The following is a 24,632-nucleotide window of genomic DNA, read 5'->3' on the forward strand; positions in this document are numbered from 1 at the left end:
CCCTATGCACTCTCCACTCCCTATGCACTCTCCACTCTGCACTCCCTATGCACTCTCCACTCCCTATGCACTCTCCACTCCCTATGCACTCTCCACTCCCTATGCACTCTCCACTCCCTATGCACTCTCCACTCCCTATGCACTCTGCACTCCCTATGCACTCTGCACTCTCCACTCCCTATGCACTCTCCACTCTCCACTCCCTATGCACTCTCCACTCCCTATGCACTCTCCACTCTGCACTCCCTATGCACTCTCCACTCTGCACTCCCTATGCACTCTCCACTCCCTATGCACTCTACACTCTGCACTCCCTATGCACTCTGCACTCCCTATGCACTCTGCACTCCCAATGCACTCTCCACTCCCTATGCACTCTCCACTCCCTATGCACTCTCCACTCCCTATGCACTCTCCACTCCCTATGCACTCTCCACTCCCTATGCACTCTCCACTCCCTATGCACTCTCCACTCCCTATGCACTCTCCACTCCCTATGCACTCTCCACTCCCTATGCACTCTCCACTCCCTATGCACTCTCCACTCCCTATGCACTCTCCACTCTCCACTCCCTATGCACTCTCCACTCCCTATGCACTCTCCACTCTGCACTCCCTATGCACTCTCCACTCTGCACTCCCTATGCACTCTCCACTCCCTATGCACTCTACACTCTGCACTCCCTATGCACTCTCCACTCCCAATGCACTCTCCACTCCCTATGCACTCTCCACTCCCTATGCACTCTCCACTCCTTATGCACTCTCCACTCCCTATGCACTCTCCACTCCCTATGCACTCTCCACTCCCTATGCACTCTCCACTCCCTATGCACTCTCCACTCCCTATGCACTCTCCACTCCCTATGCACTCTGCACTCCCTATGCACTCTGCACTCCCTATGCACTCTGCACTCTCCACTCTCCACTCCCTATGCACTCTCCACTCCCTATGCACTGTCCACTCCCTATGCACTCTCCACTCTGCACTCCCTATGCACTCTGCACTCCCTATGCACTCTCAACTCCCTATGCACTCTCCACTCCCTATGCACTCTCCACTCCCTATGCACTCTCCACTCCCTATGCCCTCTGCACCCCCTATGCACTCTACACCCCCTATGCACTCTGCACCCCCTATGCACTCTGCACCCCCTATGCACCGAAGAGTACGAGCCAGACCAGCCCGAGTGGGAACCAGCCGCCATGTCCCTGGTCTGCCTAGGGGAATGAGACCTGATCCCGCGGGCACCCCTTCCCGCCAACACGCAGAAGTACAGCCAGTGGGCACCGGGCTGAGGCCCTCCGCGACACCAGGGCCAGTGTGACCGCAGTCCGCTGCCATCTGGTGACCCCGGACCAGATCTTACCAAATATCCTTTGCCCAGTACGGTCGGCCGACAACTCAGAAAGCCTATGTCGGATGGCCTGCGTCCCCTTCGAGTGGGGAGGAGTATCCGGACTGCTGAAAGTGACTGTCCGCGATGATGCCCCCGTGGACTGCCTCCTGGGGAACGACCTCGAAAGTTCTCCCTGGTCAGCCGTCGAGAGAAGAGAGCACCTGGGGATGCAGGGCCTCCCTGAATGGGTCTGCGTAGCGACCCGGTCCATGGCCGCCCGCGCCATCCCCAGTCCCGAAGAACCCGAATGGCCAGAGTCTCCTCCCCCGATCGTCCAAGAGGGAGCCACCCTGGAAGCCAGTTCTCAGGAACACAGTAAAGAAGGACTCGATCGGCTCCGGGACCTTCCCGAACTGGCCCAGTGGCGTCAAGAGGGTGGCCCCACCCAGGAACAATTCCGACAGGAGCAGAGAACATGTCCCTCCCTCGAGGGACTCCGGCAGCAAGCCCTCGCCCAGAGCACAGGAGACACCTCGGGCCCACTGGATTTATTGGGACAATGACCTACTCTACAGTGAGCAAAGGATTGCTGAGCTGGGGGCCAGCCGGGTGCTGGTGGTCCCCCTCCGCTTCAGAGACTTCCTCTTGAACCTAGCACACGATGTGCCCCTTGCCGGACACCTGGGGCATGACAAAACGTACAGCCGCCTGGTGACCCACTTCTACTGGCCCAAGATGCGGAATGATGTAACCAACCACTGCCGGGCCTGCCCAACCTGCCAGGACAGCGGGAAGAGCGGCCGAAAGCTCAAAGCACCCTTACAGCCTTTCCCCATCGTCACCACCCCGTTTGAACGGGTGGGAATAGACATTGTGGGGCCCCTGGACCCCCGAACAGCACAAGGACACCGGTTCATCCTGGTACTGGTGGACCACGCCACCCGCTATCCCGAGGCCATCCCTCTCCGGACCGTGACGGCGCCCGTGGTAGGCCGAGCCCTGATGGGGATCTTCTCTCGGGTGGGCTTCCCCCGGGAAGTCGTCAGCGACAGGGGCACGAACTTTATCTCTAAATACATGAAGTCTGTCTGGCAGCAGTGCGGGGTCACCTACAAATTCACGACCCCCTATCACCCGCAAGGAAATGGACTGGTCGAGCGGTTTAACCGCACCCTCAAGGGGATGATCATGGGCCTAGAAGAACCCCTACGTCGCCAATGGGATGTGCTGCTCCCGTGCCTCCTGTTCGCCTACCGAGAATTCCCCCAGAAATCCCTGGGCTTCAGCCCATTCGAACTCCTGTACGGACACCCCGTCCGGGGTCCCCTCAGCCTGGTCAAAGAAGGGTGGGAGGTGGCCCCCCAGAAGACTCCTCCGGATGTATACAAGTATCTCCTGACCCTCCGCAACCAGACCCGGCGATTCAGGGAACTCGCCAAGGCCAACCTTGAAGCCAGTCAGGAGGACATAAAGAGATGGTATGATCAGCATGCCTCCTCCATCGAGTTCGAACCGGGACAACAAGTCTGGGTGATGTCCCCGGTTGAACCTTGCGCCCTACAGGACAAATGGACGGGGCCCTTCAAGGTGATAGAGCGCAAGGGTCCCGTCACCTACTTGATCGACATGGAGTCCCCCCGGAACCCCTTACGGGTCCTCCACGCCAACAGACTCAAACCCCACTTCGTACGCTCAGAACTCAGCCTCCTGATGGCTACCGATAGTGGGACGGAAGAAGACTCCGAGCCCCTTCCTGACCTGCTGAGGACGCTCGAGCAGGACGGCTCAGTGGAAGGGGTCAGACTCTCCGATGCCTTATCCCCAGAGCAACGCCAAGACTGTCGAGATCTCCTGCTACAATTCACAGACCTGTTTTCCCTCATCCCCTGGGTCACCCCATGGTGCCTTCACGACGTGGACACCGGGGATAGCCCCCCTATTCGACACAGGGCGTACCGAGTGCCGGATCGAGTGCGCGCCTGCATCCAGAACGAAGTCTCCAATATGCTAGCTCTAGGAGTGATCGAGTCGTCTGACAGCCCCTGGGCCAGCCCAGTCGTGCTGGTCCCCAAGGCTGCCGCCCCGGGCGTTGCCCCCGAGCTCCGGTTCTGTGTGGACTATCGGGGCCTGAACGCCGTTACCAGAACCGACGCTCACCCCATCCCCCGGGCGGATGAGCTGATTGACCGCATGGGGGCCGCCCGCTACCTGAGCATCTTCGATCTAACAGCGGGCTACTGGCAGATCGGCCTCACCCCCGGGGCCCAAGAGCGATCCGCCTTCTCTACCCCGGATGGTCACTACCACTTCAAGGTGATGCCATTCGGCATGAAAAACGCCCCAGCTACCTTCCAGAGACTCGTGAACCAGGTACTGGTGGGCCTCGAAGAATTCAGCGCCGCCTACCTGGACGACATTGCTGTATACAGTCGCCACTGGGCAGACCACCTCCACCACCTCCGGGTGGTCCTGCACGCCCTCCGGCAGGCCGGGCTCACCATCAAAGCCAGCAAATGCCAGGTTGGCCAAGGGTCCGTGACCTACCTGGGACACCAAGTGGGGAGCGGTCTGGTGGCCCCCCTCCAGCTCAAGATCGCTGCCATCCAGGCCTGGCAACCCCCTGTCACCCAAACCGAGGTCCGAGCCTTCCTGGGGCTCACTGGGTACTACCGGCGGTTTGTAAAGGACTATGGCAGCATTGTGGGGCCCCTCACAGAACTCACATCCAAGAAAAACCCCAAAACAGTCAACAAGGCTGAGACCCAATTCAAGGCTGCTAGTTGTAAAGCATAGATGACATTTACTTTTGTGCACATCTTTTAAAAAAAGGTCCAGCAAAACATGCAAAGCCGATATTTATGGTAGTCTTCAGGAAATCAAACTGTGATTTGTGAAGAGTGCAGTCAGTTATAGCCTAACATTTAATGAATGAGAATAGTCTTGTGTTTTCGCTGCAGACAAGCAGACTGAAAGATTTAAGTGGCTATTAAGCAAATATTAACACTTTAAAAGATGAAAAGAGTTTTAAACAAAGACAATATATTTGCCATCTACTCGCATCTGTCCGGTAAATCTATGTATATATTTTAGCAACCTATAAGATTTCAAGGTACCTACATTCCCAGATAAGATAAATTACACTGGTAAAAGTGACAACCATGGGGAAGAATTTACTTGCACTATCAAGACATCAAGACAAAAACAGCAATGATCTTTGTTTCTTACTTTAGCTGATTATTTGACATGGCCTTATACCATGCAGTTTTGCCTTCAGTTTCTTCTGTGTCATACTTTTTCTGCTCCTGAAAGGTTAAAAACAAGACACTCACTGATTACTAACTCTGAAGAGAATAAGTAAACAAAAAATAACAGGTGAACCAGCAAAGCACATAAGTAAATTAGCTTTTCATTTAGCATAATTTTAAGTCTGCAACCATGGTATCTAGCAACTAGTCACTTTTTGTATTTTTTTGGCAGAGTTTTTTATATAGCACGAAATAGACCCGAACCGAATCGGGTATCAGAGCGCTTTACATAGCACCAGTTAGGACACATTCATTTTAGGCACAGGGAGATTAAGTGATTTGCCCAGAATCACAGGAGGTTTTGGCGTTGTTACCGAGACTCGAACCCAGATCCCCAGGGCCGAGGTCGAGCGCCCTAGCCGTTAGGCCAACTTCTTTGATACACTGCCAAAGTCAAAGATCAAAAATATGATTTTTTTTTAACAAGTCTTTATTTTTCAAGAACAGGAATACAGAACAATAAAGAGTGCTTAAGGAGAAACTATGGAACACAGGCAACCATTTCCCAAATCAAATACGGGATCTGAACCATAAAAAGTAGGCATCAGCCGCAGAGAAGGGCGTGTACAAGAGGAAGGCGGGGATGAGGCCGATTCGGCAGAGCACATTTAATTAAGGATGAGCATTTCACAGAAAAGGGTTCGGTGAGAATATAATAAACGGGGCAATAGCCCAAATAAACCACACCAAAGAAGAGGATTGCAGAGTTTGAAGACGGTGGGGGTTGATTGAGGTTGTGCTTTTCTATAGACGTCATCAAAACAGATTACAAGACAAAACGAGGGATGAAGTGGATGGATGGTCCCAATGGAAGATAGAAAAGAGACTGCCCAGGCAATGTGTTTAAACAGGAAAGTGGCAGTGACAGGCCTAATGAAGAAAGTGAAAAATAAACAGACAAGGAGATCAATGAACGAGAGCAGAACAACTATCACATCGGAGTAACAGACACTGAATACAGAATCAGTTATTCATTAGTAAGGGCACCTGACCTGTTTTTTTTAACACTCTGAGACTGATCCTTCAGAGGAGGAGTCATTTAGTCTTGTTCAGTAAGATGTAAATGAAGAGGCAAAGCCAGCCACGGATCAAGGTGGTGGCTCAGTAGATTACTGCCACGCCATGGGGCCTTAATTTGTGGGGTGATTTCGCCAACGACTGGGAAAGGGAGGAGGGGGGCATTGGCAGTAGTAGCTGATATAAGGACTGGGCTACACCAGGTGACCGCCTGCAGCAGGAGCGGCATCTCTACTCTCTCCAGCAGCAGAGTACCAACCTCTAACCAGCAACACCATTTTTTGTTCCTGAAACATCAGCAGGGCCCGATCAGTGCTGCTCGCTCTCTCACCTCTACACACAGCATCATACCCTAGGATGCGGATGCTAGCACAGGAGAGGATCCTGCTGCTCTGGACAACTTGGCACTTGTAGGTAGGGATGGACAATTAATTCTGCTCCGCCGCGAAGTTGGCGGAGTTTTAGTCACTCCACGTTATGCAGGTATATCGAAGTTCCAGGCAATATTTCGCCAACAGCCGCGTGGTGGAGTTTTTTCTTGAGTGCGGCTTTCCAACAGTTAGTGAGCTCGAATGAGATCTGACTTCCCCTAGCGCAATTTGCAAATTGCTAGGAGGGCACCCAACGAGATTTCCCCAACGTGGGTGGTTGCAACCGTTCATAGTCAGAAGGCTGCCCATCTAGTAGAAAATCTACTCATAAGGCAGCAAAACCAACCCAATAAGCAGCACCCTCTGCACAGGAGTGTAACACAGGCCCCACAGCCCCCGCGGTGCCGGGCCCCTCGGCAGGAATGTTATAATAATGACAATGGCCTGCCGCCCATGCACTCCAATTGCTGGCTCTCTGCAGGAGCAACAGGCCATTATTAAAACGGGCCCTCGGCCTCAGAGACAGAGGCTAGGCATGCACATTTTGTGCGCCGACTGCGCGCAATCAGCAGTGGTCTGCAGGGTGGGGCAGGGTAGGTAATGTACGCAGTGTAAACTGCACATGCAACGGCACCACCTGTCGAGCCTGCCCCCCATGGACGCTACCGAAGCAGCCAGCCTGCAAGCAACTAAGTAAAGTCATGTCTCCTTCCATCTCCCCACAGGAAAAAGCTTTCCTCTATTCATTCTGGCCTGGTGTGCAGTGAATATTCTCGGTTAAAAGGGTGGTATTATCCCAAATAATCAGCGCCCAAGAATATTAATTATTTTAAGCCAGTCTCGTGCTTGCGCAAAGATTTTTTTTTAAACTTCTGGGGACACTTCTAAAGCAAGAACAGAGCGTTTTTATGCTTTGCAACAGAATCGTTCAGCGATGATGGTCTGTAGTTTACTATTCTTGCAGCATAATGCTTCAGGGACTGGTAAAATGACATTGAGCACTGCAATGCAAAGAAGGATTGAGGGAGGTATGTTTAGACGAATTAAGTAGAAATGGAGGACTGGACTATAGGAAGGATGACTGACCTAGCAAAGGACAGAGGAAGAACTGGGCTATTGGAGGAATGAGGACTCGGTAAAGCAAGAAAGGAAGATAGGAGCAAACAAACAAATGAACAAACAAACGGCTAAAAATGGAGGTCTTGATGAGAAGGTGGTCTACAAAAAGGAAGGGAAGCAAGGTGGAAGCAGGGCGACTGACTTCTGGGAAGGAGAACTGACAAAGGGATGGAGCACTGACAGAAAGGGAGGGAGAGACGAAGGGAGGAAAGAAGGAGGGAAGGAAGTCAGGGTAGATGGTAAGGAAGGAAGGAAGAAATAAAGACTGGTCTTGGGCAGGAACGTAGGATGCGGTTAGGCCTTAACTAGATGGAATGAAGGAAGAAAGGGAGGATGGAAATCAGGGCGTAACACGGGCCCCTGCGTTGCGGGGGGCCCCGCGCTCCAGGGGCCCCCTCAGCGGAGCCTGCAAGCAGTGGCACTACAGATTCGTCAGGTATTTATTTGATAATTAAAAGGCTACAGCCTACGCGCATCGCAGTCGTTCGTTGCACCAGCTGACAGCACCTCACCGTGGCCTCTTCATATCGGTGCACAGATGTCTCCACCACGTCCGTGGCTGGACGGTCTTCACCCTTAGGATGGGGCTGGTCTGGTGTCGATTGTCATGCGCATCGCGGGAGGCACAATTACAAGTGTGCGTGGCAGCGCATCACACTGGTGTGGCCACTAAGAAATGAAAGATTTGTGTCTTGCACCATGGTTTGCTGCACGGGTGAGTTGGGAGAGAGGCTGGTACTCCAGTGATTTTGGGCACTAGTCGCCACGACCCATCCTTGTCTGCATTGTAATGTGCCCCTCCCCAGCGCGAACAGCACAGCAATAAAAGGATCTTTGCCCTGGTCTGAGTGAAGAACCACAAGCGGTTCTGCCCGGTTTATCTGACCCCTTGTCCGCGGCATCTGTAGGAGGTGAAGGTCCCTTGTGTACAAGCTAGGTGGCTCACTAACCCCCCCCCCCCCCCAAAGCATCCGCCACACCTGTATGTACCTCACCAGGACATGTGTTGTGAGTAGTTCGGCACGAAACCGGTAAGCCTGACAATAACCCTGAATATACCTTGCACTACCCTGGGTATATTCACAGTGCTGCAGTGGAAGATGAACACAGACTGAACCGGCGATGTCTGCAGCCTCTATGTGGAGGATCCCCCTGACTGCGACCGGAGCCGGTAAGGAAAATCAGACGCCAAAAGTCAACCCTACACCAGACACCCCACGTCCTTGTGTGGCCCAACGGACTGTGTTCAGGCATCCCTAGATATCCCAACTTACCTCTCCAACCAGTGGTTGCCTCTAGAAGTTATTCGTGCCCAAGTCTGCAGTGTTTGTTCTGACCGGAGCTTCCTCCTTAAAACCCACAGGGCCCTGTGCCACTGTGGGTGCACCTTGGGTGCCAACTTGGATCACCCTTTGCCCTAAACATACCTCTAGGTAGCTGCTCGTGAGCAGCCATCAACAGACGGGCCCCTAGCTCCATAGGCAAAATCAGACCTAAGCACTTTGCACCCGGCCGCTCTAGTGCAGCTAAGTGTTGAGGGTCTTTAGTATTGAAACCTAAGGAACTGTGTTTTGAGAAAAAACTGTTCTACCAATCTTTTATCCAGAAAAATCCCCAGTGTTATATCAAGGCAGATCACACTGAGGAGAAAAAGTAATCCTGGAAAGTAATCACAACTGTATTTGCACATTTTTACAAACCTATAAGAAAAATAATTATTCATCCAGGATGCTTTTTAACCACCAGTCTTCAAAACTACTATCACATTTACCAGTACCAAGTCCTGCTTGGTTCTATAAATAAAATCCAACGAAGAAATATTTTTGATACAAACAATTGGTCTGTGTTCAGTCCTTGAGTGTTTGACATAATTTCTTGCCTGAGTGTGTGCAATAAATGCTTAATGCTACCCTCTGATAAAGCCTTACAGCGCGCCCACACTACCACAAATAGAAAGTATCTACTTTTACCTATGTAAGCCTTTGGGGATCCACTGGACTCTGTGCACACTATACCTTACATTGGTATAGTATATACAGAGCCAGCTTCCTACATCAACAAATTGGTTATCCCTTGAGTGGTGGGTAGTATGTGGTGCACTTCTTCTGGTGCCATCCTAACCACTGTGGCAAAATACGCAAATTCTTCTGTGGCTACATTTGGAAGTGGAGGATGGAGGGCAATGTCAGGAGAGGTATCCAGACCACTGGCCTCCTGTAAGTCAAGAAATCAGTTCCCATCATCAAAAACATTGCTAGAATCGTCATTATCATCTCTGAATCCATGTAGGCATTGCAGTAATGATTGGTGGTCAGAATGGGGAAAGAGGTGAGATCGAAAAGACATCTGTGGAGTTTAGTCCAAGTGCGCCTTGGAGCCTGAAAGGACAATCAGATCTTCTTCTGGCATCTGTGTTCAGGGCTGCAGTGCCATAAAAGGCATTGGCATTGAACTGGAAGCTGCAGTCGGCATAGGAGCAAGTGGCATAGTCGGCAACAGGAGCAGAACCACTGGTGGTTGACTGACTGGAGGCTACCTCAGATTCTTGGGGCCTAAAGGAGCATCATAGGGATCTGGTTGGGTACCAAAGAGTGTTCTATAACCTCTTTAATTTCTCTGAGCTGTTGCTGCCTCACCATAGGGCCTCGATAGATGAGCTGGAGAGGCATGAGGGTCAGAATCATTTCTGGGGATCGGGGACAGGGTTTGTGGCCTCGGGCGTCATGCTACTCAGAGCGATGGGAGTAGTGTGGCATGGGAGAACCATCACTTGACTTTTGTTACTTGTTTTTTTTCGTTTCTTAGATTTACCTGACAATCTCAACTTTGAGGATAAACAGTCACGCGATCAGCCCCATGAGTTGGAGCACATCCGTGCATCGACAATTAAGGCTACACATTCTTCAATTTCTGTCGATGATCGGCGACATACAGCTTGGCATTATGGGTACAGATGGCTTCGATATTTATCTTGGCACATTTCTCACTGAAGCCAAATCGTGCTTGGAGCCCGACACCAGAGAAACACCTTATGTGGGTCTGTCACTGACATCTGCTTGTGGCAGTCTTTGCACAGTTTAAATCCTATTGTTTTAGGAGGGGACATGGACTATGCACACTGGAAACCTTTGTGAAAAACTGTCCAGTCTGACAGACTCGAGGGAGGAGGCTCCAGATCCACATTTGAAGGTGCAGAAAAAAAGGAACTGATACAGTGGCCCTGACATTACATCTGGGGCTGGATGGACCAGACTTGAAGCCACACAATGCCACCTACTGACTCGTGAGGGATTTATGAAAATCATCTGAATCCAGTCACTCACCTGGGGAAATTCACAACGTAGGGATTCTGCGGATAGAAGTCTCTATTCTAACAGGTTTCACGTTTGATTCAGTCTATATCCCAACCAATGTTCCCAGTTCGATCAAAGCAGATGATGGGAGTAAACAAGATGCATGAGGAGCTCTTGCATTGGTTGTCGATCATTTATTCAACAACAGACAGTGAGGAATAAAAAGTCGAAGTTATAGGAAGTGATTGGATAACCATGTTGCACTGCTAATCTGCAGTTATGAAAGAAGTAATTAAGAGAGGGATAAATAGTCCTGCTCATGGTGGTCTATGCCAATTTGATTTCTATGATGTTGTTAAACATCATGTCTTTGTGGGGGAACAGAATGTCCTTTTCCTAATCTTCATGTTCACTTTGGGGTGGTTTTGTTGTAGTATTCCCTTGGGAGAACCTTTTTTTTTTTTGTTGGTAGAGGTTTTTTGTAATATGGTGTCTGGACCATATTATTAAAGACAGGGGACCACTGGCAGTTAGGAAATAATTTACCTTTAGTAATAACTAGGACATATAATACATTTGAGCAGGCTCTTTTGAACCATGTTGTCAGATTTCACTTCCCCAAGCAGCACCTCCATTTTGAGAAGGGGTAAGTGTGGTCGATAGCAGTAAACTACTCACTTCCTGGTCGTAGAGGATTGTTTGCACCTCACGTTGTTCAGCAAAACAGGAAACTGTTCCTACTGATTAGTATGACAGTAACACAGGAACTTCTGGGAGGAAAGAAGTTGCATTCTCTAGTTCATCAGTGCTGGGGAGGGGTAAATTCCCCAGGGGTTTAATTATCGATTGGCTACACACACAACCAATATACACCAAGAGGAGCTTAACTGGCATAGATTGTATAATGACTCTTCTATTCCACTTTTTAAGACAACCGTGAGAGATTATGAAGCGAACAATATGGCCAAGAAGGACAATTTGCACACAAATAGGATTATCCATGCAAACAACCCACAAAAACTCAATTTTCAAGTGAATAAAGAAAACATTTTAGTATTTATTCCTTTATGCAGAGAACATAGCAGCTTTGCTACTCAATTAGAAGTTCACAGAGGAAGCAAACTCATGAAATGTAAAGTCAACTCAGTTGCTTTACCTTTCTTGCATAGGCAGTCATCATTGCTGAATTCAATACTAAAAAAATTCAGACAGCATTTAAAAGGGGTACATCTGACTCCTATCTAGTATCAGTTTTGAAATGATTGCAGGCACTGAATCTAGAACCTCTAAGATAAATATATAACTTTTCAAATGAAATAAGGAGGTGCCGATCAATTTAAGCAGCCGTAGAAACACATTTTTGAGAAAAATATCTACCAACACTGCAGTCATGAAAAATGCACTATACTTCCTACAGCAGCTGGACTTTTAAAAAGATACATTGCTGTTCTACCAGCAGAAGCTCCACAGTTGTTGGCAAGAAAATTTTAATGACTGGATGTTTGCTGATGATGGCAGTTTTAGTGCCCCAAAATTATTAGACCTGTCAGAAGCATCTAACACTACTGGCCATGATATCCTGATTGAGCACCTATGTGCTGCATGGGTAACTGGATCTGCATTGGCATGGTTTTATGCCTTTTTACTGGCAATACTCTATCTGTGTGCCTCCCTTCACTTACTACTTCTGATTTACCACTGGATTGTGGAGTGTCCCAGAGTTCAGGGATCTCATCAAAAATCTTTAACTTCTACATTGTCCCTCTGGCCAAGCTCATTCCCTGAAGAGGGGATACTTTCTATATATATGTCTGAAACACCAAAATGTACAGCAGGGAAATGTTTTCTCAGCTAGTATCAAGACCCATCAAAGAATGAGGTACATCTGGGAGTAGATGGAGAGCATGTTGTAAAATCTTAATGATGAGAAGACTGCGGTTGTAACAATGAATGGTCAAGCTGCAAGCTGGTTGAATTTGTAGCCTGATTAGAAGTGCTCACTATATATATATATATATAAAATCTTTATTCGGCTTATTCACAATGGAAAAACCATAAAAGACACAAGTAATATCACGCATTACAGAAGTACACATATTACATAATATTTCATATAAAATTCATTTCATGGATAAAAAAGAGTTAATAAAAAATGTGCAAGATGCCGCTCAAAATGGGCTTGACGAGGATTTTTAAAGGTTCTTTCTGTGTTTCACGATGCATTTTAAGAAACTACTAACAAAATAACAGACGTTTTCCGTTTCCAGCATTTGCAGTCTTAAGAGAGCGGGTCTGCATTGTCTCAACCCCCAAGTTCTTAATATCGGTAGTAGCCAGGTCTTTCTGTGGGCTTGATGGAATTTACAAAGCAGAATCACATGCAGGTTGGACTGTGTTGATAAGCCATCACATGGACAAGGGGGGAGTGTGGCATTCCAACAGTTTTGTGACGGAAAGGTGACCATTCTAAAAAAGGTGTTTAGCCTGAATCTTGTAATTAACATTCTTTCGTAAGTTGATGTTTGAAGTGCCAGGTACGGGTGAATGTCATAGGCTATTTGAATCATGTTTGCATGTATAACTGCCGTTTTTGAAGAGTTGGATGCAAGTCTTAAGGATTCCAGATGTCTTAATGCTTTCTGTTTGAGGTCTTTTTTCGAGATGTCTGTTATGGATACCGGATCCAGGTAATAGTTCTCAAAGCCTAGATCATTAAAAAAGTTTCTAACATATAGGAGCCACTTTATTTTTGAGGAATTGTCCAAGTTCATTGAATCTGCAAGGATGGATTGTGTCAATGCATTTTTGTCTGACTTCCAGATGCGGCGCCACAACATCAACGGTTCTATTTTAATTAGGTCCTCTATGTAAGGTATGCCTAGTTCTAAATGCATTGCGTAGGTTGAGGTACCTTTGGGGGTGACTAATAGGAATCTTAAAAAGGCGTTTTCTGCCTTCTGAATGGGGCTGGTGTCAGTGTAGCCCCAGACTCCCGCACCATATGTTGCAATTGCCTGGCATTTGGCGTTGTAGATCTTTAGTAGCTCCACTGGTGGCCTTTTGCCTAGTCTCTGGGAGAAAGTTGTTAGAGCGGCAATTGACCTCTTGAACAAATGTGCCCTTGTGTTCACTGCTGGTTTCCAGCTAAGTTGGTCGTCTATCATGACCCCCAAATAGGGATATTGAGGGGTGGCTTCAAGGTTTTGGTTATTGAGCTGTATGGGGTTTGTTCTTTTCTGCCCTCTACCAGCTGTCATTACGAACGTTTTTTTCACGTTCACCATTAGGTCTAAATTGCCCATGAAGGTCGTGTACCTACTCAGTGCTTTCTGGAGTTCGCGAGGTGTTCGTGCGAGGATAACAGCGTCATCCGCATAGAGCAGGGCTGGAATCAGGCGGCGGTTTATACGTGGAAGGTCCTGAGCCCCCCCCAACATCTCCCCCTCCAAACCGTTGGTATAGAGTGAGAAGAGGAAGGGGGCCAGGACGCAACCCTGCCTGACTCCACGCCCTACGCCAAACGGCGACGTCAGCTCTCCATTTACGCCAAAGCGCACTCTGGCCGTTGCCCCAGTATAGAGCTCTCTTAAGAAGTCCAAGAGGGGTAGGTCTACTCCCAGTTGGGCTAGGACCTTCCACAGCTTTGCGTGCGAGACGCAGTCAAAAGCTGCGGATAGGTCGACAAAGACCATATAGATCTTAGTTGGAATGGCCTGGGTGTATTTGCCCATTATTAGGGTGAGGTTAAGGACCTGCTCTAGTGTGCCAAAGCCCTCTTGGAAGCCGAATTGGATGTCAGAGATTATGCCTTGATCCTCACTCCACTGCTGAAGACGCTCTAAAATCACTCTCCCCACTACTTTCCCAAGCAAATCCAGCAGTGAGATTGGCCGGTAGCATTTTGCATCTTGGCGGTCCCCCTTTTTAAAAATGGGGACCATTATTGATTTGGTCCAAGAGGTTAGAATTCCCTCATTTGCGGCCGCTGTACAGACTCTAGTTAGAATGGGGGCCCAGAGATCTAGGTTGCTTTTAAAGAAGTCCACTGGGACCCCGTCGGGACCTGGTGCCTTGCCTGGTTTACTGTTCTGCAATGCCTCCAAGAGATCTGGGATATCAAAAGGAACCAGAATAGGGTACTGGGCCTTTGGGGGTAGTGGGTCTGTTGGTGAGGTATTTTTGAAGATCTCTGCGAAATGAGAAACCCATGTGTTTTCATCGATGGCGACTTCTATTTTTGGGGTGCCAGTTTCTGTGAGATAAGGAGTTCTAACTGTGCGCCAAAAAAGCTCGCTGTTTTTTGAGACTGCGCCTTTGTGAAGGTCGTCCCATAGTTTTTGCTTAAGTTGGGCAGTTCTCAGCTTTCTTTCCCCTATATATTGACGCCTTAAAAGTTGAATCTGGGCTACATCGCGTGGTTTGTTATGGAGTGCAGATTTCAATTTTGTTAATGCAACTGTGCAATTATGATTAAACCATTTTAGTTTTGTGGGACGGTTTGGTTTGGGTTTTGAGGTAAGAAGGTCCTTTATAGAATCTAAGATTAGTTTGAAGTTTATCAGGACTTCCTTATGACTTGATGCAAGGTCCAGGCATTTTACGATATTTGGGTAGGTCCGAGTTATTAATTTTTTCGTTATATCTGAGGGATTAATTTTTGCCCATTTGATTGTGAATCCGTTATGTTTACCAACCTGAATTTTGTTCTGTGTGAGGGTGGTCGCTATCTCCAGTTTGTGGGAGTAGCTGGATGGCATAGATATCTTAATTGTTAAGGCTGAGTGATCACTAAGGGGATTAGCAATGACTCCGAAATCCTTAACTTTATTCATCAGACTTGGAGAAAGGAGTATAAAGTCTACTGTGGTTTGATGGCCTCTGCCCACGTAGGTCGGAGTAAATTTATTTGGGTCTGCTTCAGGATGGTTAGCAATGTGCAGATCCAAGTCCGAAAGGACGGTGTTGATGGTGTTTCCCAGTTTGTTATGTGTGAAGTGCGATAATGGTGCATCAAATTCATCAATCAATCAATCAATCAGTGACACTTATAAAGCGCGCTACATACCCGTAGGGTCTCAAGGCGCTGGGGGGGGAGGTGCCGCTACTGCTCGAACAGCCAGGTCTTCAGCTTCTTCCTGAAGGAGAGGTGGTCTTGGGTCAGGCGCAGGTCGGTCGGGAGGGAGTTCCAGGTCTTGGCGGCCAGGTAGGAGAAGGACCTTCCTCCTGTCGTCGCTCTTCGGATGCGGGGGACGGCTGCGAGGGCGTGGTTGGCTGATCGAAGGTGGCGTTTGGGAGCGTAGAAGTTGACTCGGCTGTTGAGGTAGCTCGGGCCTTGGTCGTGTAGGGCTTTGTGTGCGTGGGTGAGGAGGCGGAAGGTGATTCTTTTGTTGACGGGGAGCCAGTGAAGGTCTCTCAGATGTCCGGAGATGTGGCTGGTTCGTGGGATGTCGAGGATGAGTCTGGCTGAGGCGTTCTGGATTCGCTGGAGTCTCTTCTGGAGCTTGGCGGTGGTGCCGGCGTAGAGGGCGTTGCCGTAGTCCAGTCGGCTGGTGACGAGGGCCTGGGTGACGGTCTTTCTGGTCTCGGTGGGGATCCACCAGAAGATCTTCCGTAGCATGCGTAGGATGTTGAAGCACGCCGAGGAGACGTTGTTGACTTGCCTGGTCATGGAGAGGGAGGAGTCCAGGATGACGCCCAGGTTTCGTGCATGGTCTGTCGGTTTGGGTGCGGTGCCCAGGGCGGGAGGCCACCGGGAGTCGTCCCAGGCGGAGGGTGAGGAGCCCAGGATGAGGACCTCCGTCTTGTCCGAGTTCAGTTTCAGGCGGCTGGTCGTCATCCACTCGGCTACCTCTTTCATCCCTTCGTGCAGGTTGGCTCTGGCGGCGGCGGGGTCGTTGGTCAGGGAGAGGATCAGCTGGGTGTCGTCGGCGTAGGAGATTATGCTGAGGTTGTGTTTGCGTACGATGGCCGCGAGGGGGCTCATGTAGACGTTGAAGAGGGTGGGGCTCAGAGATGCTCCTTGGGGGACGCCGCAGATGACTTCGGAGGCCTCTGACTTGTAAGGTGGTAGGCGGACTCTCTGTGTTCTTCCGTCGAGGAAGGAGGTGATCCATTCCAGCGCCTTGTCTTGGATGCCGATGTTGCTGAGGCGCCGTACTAGGGTGCGGTGGCAGACCGTGTCGAATGCCGCGGAGAGGTCTAGGAGGATGAGGGCCGCTGTTTCTCCATTGTCCATCAGGGCTCGGATGTCATCGGTGGCGGCGATGAGGGCGGTCTCGGTGCTGTGGTTGGCTCGGAAGCCGGACTGTGAGGGGTCGAGGGATCCGTTCGTCTCGAGGAAGGCGGCCATCTGCTTGTTGACGGTCTTCTCGATGACTTTGGCTGGAAACGGGAGGAGCGAGATGGGGCGGTAATTCTTGAGTTCGGTGGGGTCCGCTGTGGGTTTCTTGAGTAGAGCGCTGAGTTCGGCGTGCTTCCAGCTCTCGGGGAAGGTGGCTGTGTCGAAGGATGTGTTGATGATGTCTCGCAGGTGGGGTGCGATGACAGCGTCGGCCTTGTTGAAGACGTGGTGAGGGCAGGGGTCGGTCGGTGATCCGGAGTGGATGGAGTTCATCGTGCGGATGGTGTCTTCGGTGCTGATCGGGGTCCAGGCGTGGAGGGTGGTGGTGGGGGGGGGGTGGTTGTTCGGTCATGGTGTGCGTTGGTTGGTTGTTGAAGCTGTTGTGTATGTCCGCGATCTTGTTGTGGAAGTATGAAGCGAGGGAGTTGCAGAGGTCTTGCGATGGGATGATGTCGTTGTTTCCTGCGCTGGGGTTGGAAAGCTCTTTCACGATGTTGAAGAGTTCCTTGCAGTTGTGTGCGTTGTTGTCCAACCGGTCCTTGAAAGCTGTTTTCTTGGCGGCGCGGATCAGCTGGTGGTGTTTCCGGGTGGCAAGTTTGAAGGAGGTCCTGTTGTCCGGTGTCGGTTCCCTTCTCCAGACTTTCTCGAGGGCTCGGCAGTTCTTCTTGGAGCTCTTGAGTTCGTCGGTGAACCAAGGGGCCTTCTTGCTGCCGGGTCTGCTAGGCGGGGTCCTCAGTGGGGCGAGTTCGTCCGCGCAGTTGCTGATCCACTTTGTGAGGTTGTCGGCGGCCTGGCTGGGGTTCGCTGAGCTGGCAGGAGGGTGCTGGCTCAGGGAGGTGGCGAGCTGGTCTGCTGTGATCTTGTTCCAGCTTCTGCGGGCGGTCTGTTTCTGGTGGTGGTGGGTCGTCGTTCTCTTGAAGGTGAAGTGGACGCAGCTGTGGTCCGTCCATAGAGGCTCAGTGGCGTGGCTGAAGTTGATGTCTGTGCTGGAAGAGAAGACTGCGTCGAGTGTGTGTCCGGCGAGGTGGGTGGGGGTGGACACCAGTTGCTTGAGTCCCAGGTTGGCGAGGTTGTCGAGCAGGGTGCTGGTGTTGCGGTCGTTGTTGTTCTCCAGATGGAAGTTGAGGTCTCCCAGGAGGATGTAGTCAGCGGAGGGGAGGGCATGCGGGCTGACGAAGTCGGCGATGTCCTCGCTGAATTGCGTGCGTGGTCCCGGGGGTCGGTAGATCAGGGTGCCTCTGAGGGTGGTGTTCGGGTTGGTGTGGATCTGGAAATGCAGGTGTTCGGCGCTGGTCAGGGTGTTGTCGGTGCTGGTCGTGAGACGGATGGTGCTCCTGTGGACGATGGCGATGCCTCCTCCCATCCGGTTGGCGTTTCGGTCCCTCCGGACGATCTTGTAGCCCTCTGGGATAGCGATGGCGATGTCGGGAGCTGAAGAGGTTGGTCACAGTGGGTTGGTCGCTGTACAGGGATGGAGATTAAAATCTCCTCCCCAGATTATATGGGTTGCCTCTTTGCCAGGTCTACAATGGTGAACTTGTTTTAATTTATCATATAGGCTTGTGAGGAGAGTTATGAAGTTTTCTTCCGGTAAGTTATTATATAGATTGGTCAAGATGATTATTTCTTTATTCTCCAGGGTTAGTGAGAGGATTTGATGGTTAGCGTCCTGGGAGAGTGTAACCACTTTGTTAAGTGACAGGGTATTTGCAATATAAATTATTAACCCGCCTTTCGGTCTGCCCATTAGGCTGGTTAGTGCTGGAACGAAGTGGGTTTTATAACCTTGTAGATGTAATTCTTCTAGTGACCATGTCTCTTGGAGACAAATTATTTGATATGGATTTAGGAACTTCTGCGCAGATCCGTCCACGATTTTATTTCGCAGGCCTGCGATGTTCCAATAAAGTACTGTGATAGGAGAAAGGTCATTGTTTAATTCTTCTGTTAGAGTTATGGATTCCGTGTTTCTGGGATCTAAGGGGGTAATCAAGGACTGTGGTGAGGGGAATACATGGAGCTCATTGGGGGGGGGGGTTTCTGTTAGTGGTCAGTCGACCATTTCTAGGCCACTGTACCTATTGTATAACGGGATGTTATGCCATGGGTCCCACCGGGATTGATCTCTGAATGGGGGCCATTGCATGTGAGGTCTTCTGTCTTCCCATCGTCCACCCTGGTGGCATTGTCTTACTGTGTGCCAGGAAAAATCTGGCTCGTAGATGTTAGGGGGACCATGGTATCTAGAGTTTGGTAGGTCGTCCTGCCTAGGGAATGGAACGGACCAGGGTGGCTCCTGCTCCTGGATAAAGCCGTCCACTTGCCTAAAAGGATAGAAGAAGGAGAGTGACTTGATCTTAATACCTCCATTTAAGGCAATATCTTCCCATGCGCAGACATAGTCCGCTATGCGTGGGTCCTCGAAAGTAATCGTTATACAATCCCCAGGAATGGTTTTTCTGGTGCTACCCACCCATGGTACTCTGGCTACGGATCTAATTCTTCCGCGCCAGGTGGATGGAATCGGGCGGTTGGTCTGGAGCCAATGCTGGGCCTTATTTTTTAAGGACCAAACCGGTTCCGAAGTGAGATCTGTTAATTCAGGGACACCAGCCATAACCACCACGTACGGTGAGGCCTCAGGAGGGAAATCTGCTGGGAGTCTTGTGGGGCCGTGGTTCTTTGCAGTATTTCTCTTGGGCCTATCCAAAGGGGTTTTTGGTGGTGGGACCGGGGGGGCTGATGTTTTTGTTGATGATTTATTTACGTTTTTGCCAGGGGTTTTATTGGCAGAGCTGCTAGAAGCAACCGGCGTGGGGGCTGTTGTAGGTGCCGCGCCTGGGGAAGTTAGTGTAATTATCTGTTGCGAGTTATTAGTGGTACTCAGAACAGCGGCGGTTTTTGGTGTTTTCGTCGCGTTTGAAGTATTATTGTTAGCAGGCACATTAGGTGTTGTTATCCGGAGAGTCTTTTGTTGTAGGTTAGGCAAAGATGGATTAGCGTTAGCAGTGTTAGTAATGGTTGATTTTTTAGTATTGGTACCTCCTGCTTTTTGTGGGCATGGTAGGAGAGTTGAGTGTTGGATTTTTAGGAGTTTTGAGATTTGTGACTCTAAAGTTAATAATCGCTGTTCTAGAGGTTGTAATGCTTGTTTAACTATGCTGGCTATGTTGGTGAGTGTTAGTTCCTGAGCCTCCATAACACTCAGGTCCACTTGGGCTTGTGTGAGAGAGGGAGGATCAAGGACTTTCGGGATAGATGTTTCCTTCTCTGATTGGTGAACTGACGCTAGGATCTCTATTTGGACCAACCTGTCATCTCGATTTTGTGGGATACTAGGTGGCTCCGCCAGGTTATTTTGTGTGATAGAGTTTGTGGGCGCCCTTTTCTTGCTAATGGCTCCCTCCCTCCTACCCCTTTCTATTCTTTTATCTGTGGAGGAAATTTGTGGAGATGTTATCGGGAGTAGATCCGGTGTTTTTTCAAGATCAAAGCTGAGCTGTGAGTCCGCAAGCTGGGATACTGATAGGTCTACTGTGTTTGGCAAGCTGCGTCTCTCTCGTGTTGGTGCTACCTCAGCATTTGAAGCTCCCACAGCTGGGGATCTGGCTTCCGCCAAGATACCCAATGAGGATCTTTTGGCGAATGCCAGATCTAAGGAGACCCTTTCTTCCATCATTGAAATACTTTGATCTATGAAGGTATTAGCCTTCGTGAGGAAGTCGTCCATAGGGCCAAGCAATTTACCCACTGAACTACGGGCTTTGGTTTTAGGTTTGGATCCTCTCGTGAGAACCATTATTGTTCTTGTTTGGCTGTGAATCGGAGGGGGTTAGTAGAGTAAAAAATATCAGACCGCCATATCCTCGATAGAAGCGGTCGCTCACTTCACCTCCTCCTCACTCGAGCCCTGACATAGCGCTTCAATTCTGCTAAGTACCTCTTCGTTGCGCACTGCTAGACGCTGTGGGCCTCTTTGCTATTGAAAACTGCTGATTGTATTTGGCGCTTTGCTGTACCTTTGAAAACAGCCGAGTGTATTTGGCGCTTTGCTTTGCAATTGAAAACAGCTGAGTGTATTAGGCGCTTTGCTTTGCTATAGAAAACTGCTGAGTGTAATTGGCGCTTTTACAACTACGTAGCGCACTGCGGGGCTTGGGCTCACCTTACTGACTGTGTATTAATTGCTGTGGGCTTTACCTCGCTTCCTGCCGTTTTTAAATCCCTCGCTCTGGGCTCTGTGTATTATCTGCTTGCACAATCCATAGCGCCCCCATCGTTACCTTAGCGCTTTATTAATTGTATTAATTGCTGTGGGCTTTACCTCGCCTCCTGCCGTTTTAAATCCCTCGCTCTGGGCTCTGTGTATTATCTGCTTGCACAATCCATAGCGCCCCCATCGTTACCTTAGCGCTTTGTACCACTAGAAACTTGTGCTTTATTTGTCCCCTGAACGCTCCATCTTGGCCAATTTCGACGTGCCCCTCGCAGCATTTGTTGTTATTGTTGCTGCCATTTTGTCTGCTGTGACGTCCCACACCTCCTCCCACACCTTGATCCCGCCCCCCAGCTGACCCTCCCACTCACTGTAGCTACACACCGACCGTATCCCATCGGAGAGCTGTGACCACCACATCCTCGATAGAAGCGGTCGCTCACTTCACCTCCTCCTCACTCGAGCCCTGACATAGCGCTTCAATTCTGCTAAGTACCTCTTCGTTGCGCACTGCTAGACGCTGTGGGCCTCTTTGCTATTGAAAACTGCTGATTGTATTTGGCGCTTTGCTGTACCTTTGAAAACAGCCGAGTGTATTTGGCGCTTTGCTTTGCAATTGAAAACAGCTGAGTGTATTAGGCGCTTTGCTTTGCTATAGAAAACTGCTGAGTGTAATTGGCGCTTTTACAACTACGTAGCGCACTGCGGGGCTTGGGCTCACCTTACTGACTGTGTATTAATTGCTGTGGGCTTTACCTCGCTTCCTGCCGTTTTTAAATCCCTCGCTCTGGGCTCTGTGTATTATCTGCTTGCACAATCCATAGCGCCCCCATCGTTACCTTAGCGCTTTATTAATTGTATTAATTGCTGTGGGCTTTACCTCGCCTCCTGCCGTTTTAAATCCCTCGCTCTGGGCTCTGTGTATTATCTGCTTGCACAATCCATAGCGCCCCCATCGTTACCTTAGCGCTTTGTACCACTAGAAACTTGTGCTTTATTTGTCCCCTGAACGCTCCATCTTGGCCAATTTCGACGTGCCCCTCGCAGCATTTGTTGTTATTGTTGCTGCCATTTTGTCTGCTGTGACGTCCCACACCTCCTCCCACACCTTGATCCCGCCCCCCAGCTGACCCTCCCACTCACTGTAGCTACACACCGACCGTATCCCATCGGAGAGCTGTGACCGCCATATCCTCGATAGAAGCGGTCGCTCACTTCACCTCCTCCTCACTCGAGCCCTGACATAGCGCTTCAATTCTGCTAAGTACCTCTTCGTTGCGCACTGCTAGACGCTGTGGGCCTCTTTGCTATTGAAAACTGCTGATTGTATTTGGCGCTTTGCTGTACCTTTGAAAACAGCCGAGTGTATTTGGCGCTTTGCTTTGCAATTGAAAACAGCTGAGTGTATTAGGCGCTTTGCTTTGCTATAGAAAACTGCTGAGTGTAATTGGCGCTTTTACAACTACGTAGCGCACTGCGGGGCTTGGGCTCACCTTACTGACTGTGTATTAATTGCTGTGGGCTTTACCTCGCTTCCTGCCGTTTTTAAATCCCTCGCTCTGGGCTCTGTGTATTATCTGCTTGCACAATCCATAGCGCCCCCATCGTTACCTTAGCGCTTTATTAATTGTATTAATTGCTGTGGGCTTTACCTCGCCTCCTGCCGTTTTAAATCCCTCGCTCTGGGCTCTGTGTATTATCTGCTTGCACAATCCATAGCGCCCCCATCGTTACCTTAGCGCTTTGTACCATTAGAAACTTGTGCTTTATTTGTCCCCTGAACGCTCCATCTTGGCCAATTTCGACGTGCCCCTCGCAGCATTTGTTGTTATTGTTGCTGCCATTTTGTCTGCTGTGACGTCCCACACCTCCTCCCACACCTTGATCCCGCCCCCCAGCTGACCCTCCCACGCTCCGCCCCCTCCACCATCCATTTATGGCCAATGCCCCCGCGCGCAGCGTCCACGCGCTACGTACACGCCGAAGGTGCGCCAAAGGTAAGCCCGTCTACGCCCGTCCGCGCCAAGCCCGCGCCCAGCGCCAGACCCCCTGCCCCTCGCGCTGCCCAGCCCTCCCGCATTACCTACGATGCCGCCACCCTCCTAGCCCTTAACCCCGGTCGCGCCCCCAACTGCGTCCAAGCCGCTCCTGGACACACCCATGGACCTTTCTCCTGCTACTCCTGCAAATTCAGCGGCACCGACAACATCTCCGCTACGACCACACCACAGATTCACGACCCCAACCACCTACAATGCATCCTTCTCAACACCCGCTCGGTCCACAGACACGCCATTGACCTATGGAATCTACTAGACACCATCTCTCCAGACGTCGCCTTCCTAACAGAAACATGGATGAACGCTTCCTCCGCCCCAGACATCACCATTGCCATCCCTGAAGACTATAAGATCACACGCAAGGACCGTACCGGCCACACAGGAGGAGGAATCGCTATCGTACATAAGAAATCTATCCGCATCTCAACCAGCTCTGACGCCAACCTCGCCAACTCCGAACACCTTCACTTCCAAATACACATCGACCCCAAGACCACACTCAGAGGCACCCTCCTCTACAGACCACCAGGACCCCGCGCAAAATTCAGTGAAGACATCACGGACTTCGTCACTCCACACGCGCTCCCCTCCAAAGACTACATCCTTCTGGGAGACCTCAACTTTCACCTTGAAAAGATCAACGACCGCAACACCTCCACCCTCGTGGACAACCTCACCAACCTCGGACTTAAACAACTAGTCACTTCCCCCACCCACATCGCAGGTCACACACTTGACCCCATCTTCACCTCCAGCAATCATGTCTCCTTCAGCCACACTACGGACCTCCTCTGGACTGACCACAGCTGCGTTCACTTCACCTACAACAAGCCAAAACCCACCAACCACCTCCAACCAACTCTGCAAAGAAACTGGAACAAAATCACCACCGACCAGATCTCCGCATCGCTCCTTCTAAACACCCCAGCCCACTCTTCTAACCCAAACCAAGCCGCCGCTAACCTCACCCTATGGTTATCCAACACCGCCGACACCTTAGCACCACTGAAAAAACGTCAAAGCAAACCTGGCAACAAGAAGGCCTCATGGTTCAACGATGATCTTAAGAAGTCCAAGAAACTCTGCCGCTCCCTTGAAAAGGCCTGGAAAAAAGACCCAACCCCTATCACCAAGGACGCCTTCAAAAACGCCACCCGCACTCACCACCAACTAATCCGAAAGGCCAAGAAAACAACATTCAAGGATCGACTTGACAACAACGCCCACAACAGCAAGGAACTTTTCAACATCGTCAAGGAATTTTCCAACCCCTCGGCCAACTCCAACGACATCACCCCCTCCCAAGCCCTCTGCGACTCCCTAGCCTCATTTTTCCACAACAAGATTGCTGACATCCACAACAGCTTCGACAACCAACCCGGAGACCAACCCACCCAACCATCTGCTGAACACTCTCCCCCCGTGAACACCCTTAACAACTGGAACCCAATCTCCACTGAGGACACCATCCGCCTGATGAACTCCATCCACTCAGGATCCCCCACAGATCCATGTCCTCACCACATCTTCAACAAAGCAGACTCCGTCATAGCACCGCACCTCCGAGACGT

General features: G+C 50.2%; 1 protein-coding gene across 3 annotated transcripts in view; it reads right to left on the reverse strand.

Moving 5' to 3' along the window:
* Positions 1-24,632, reverse strand: part of LYST (lysosomal trafficking regulator) — a 4,348,576-nt gene that overhangs the window by 1,913,322 nt on the left and 2,410,622 nt on the right. For all 3 annotated transcript variants that reach the window (XM_086927077.1, XM_086927076.1, XM_086927078.1), the window contains one exon: positions 4,566-4,642. In XM_086927077.1, the coding sequence (XP_086783203.1) occupies positions 4,566-4,642 (77 nt within the window). The remainder of the gene's footprint in view (positions 1-4,565; positions 4,643-24,632) is intronic.

The sequence above is a fragment of the Lissotriton vulgaris genome, chromosome 6, assembly GCF_964263255.1.
Source record: "Lissotriton vulgaris chromosome 6, aLisVul1.2, whole genome shotgun sequence".
Lineage (NCBI taxonomy): Eukaryota > Metazoa > Chordata > Amphibia > Caudata > Salamandridae > Lissotriton > Lissotriton vulgaris.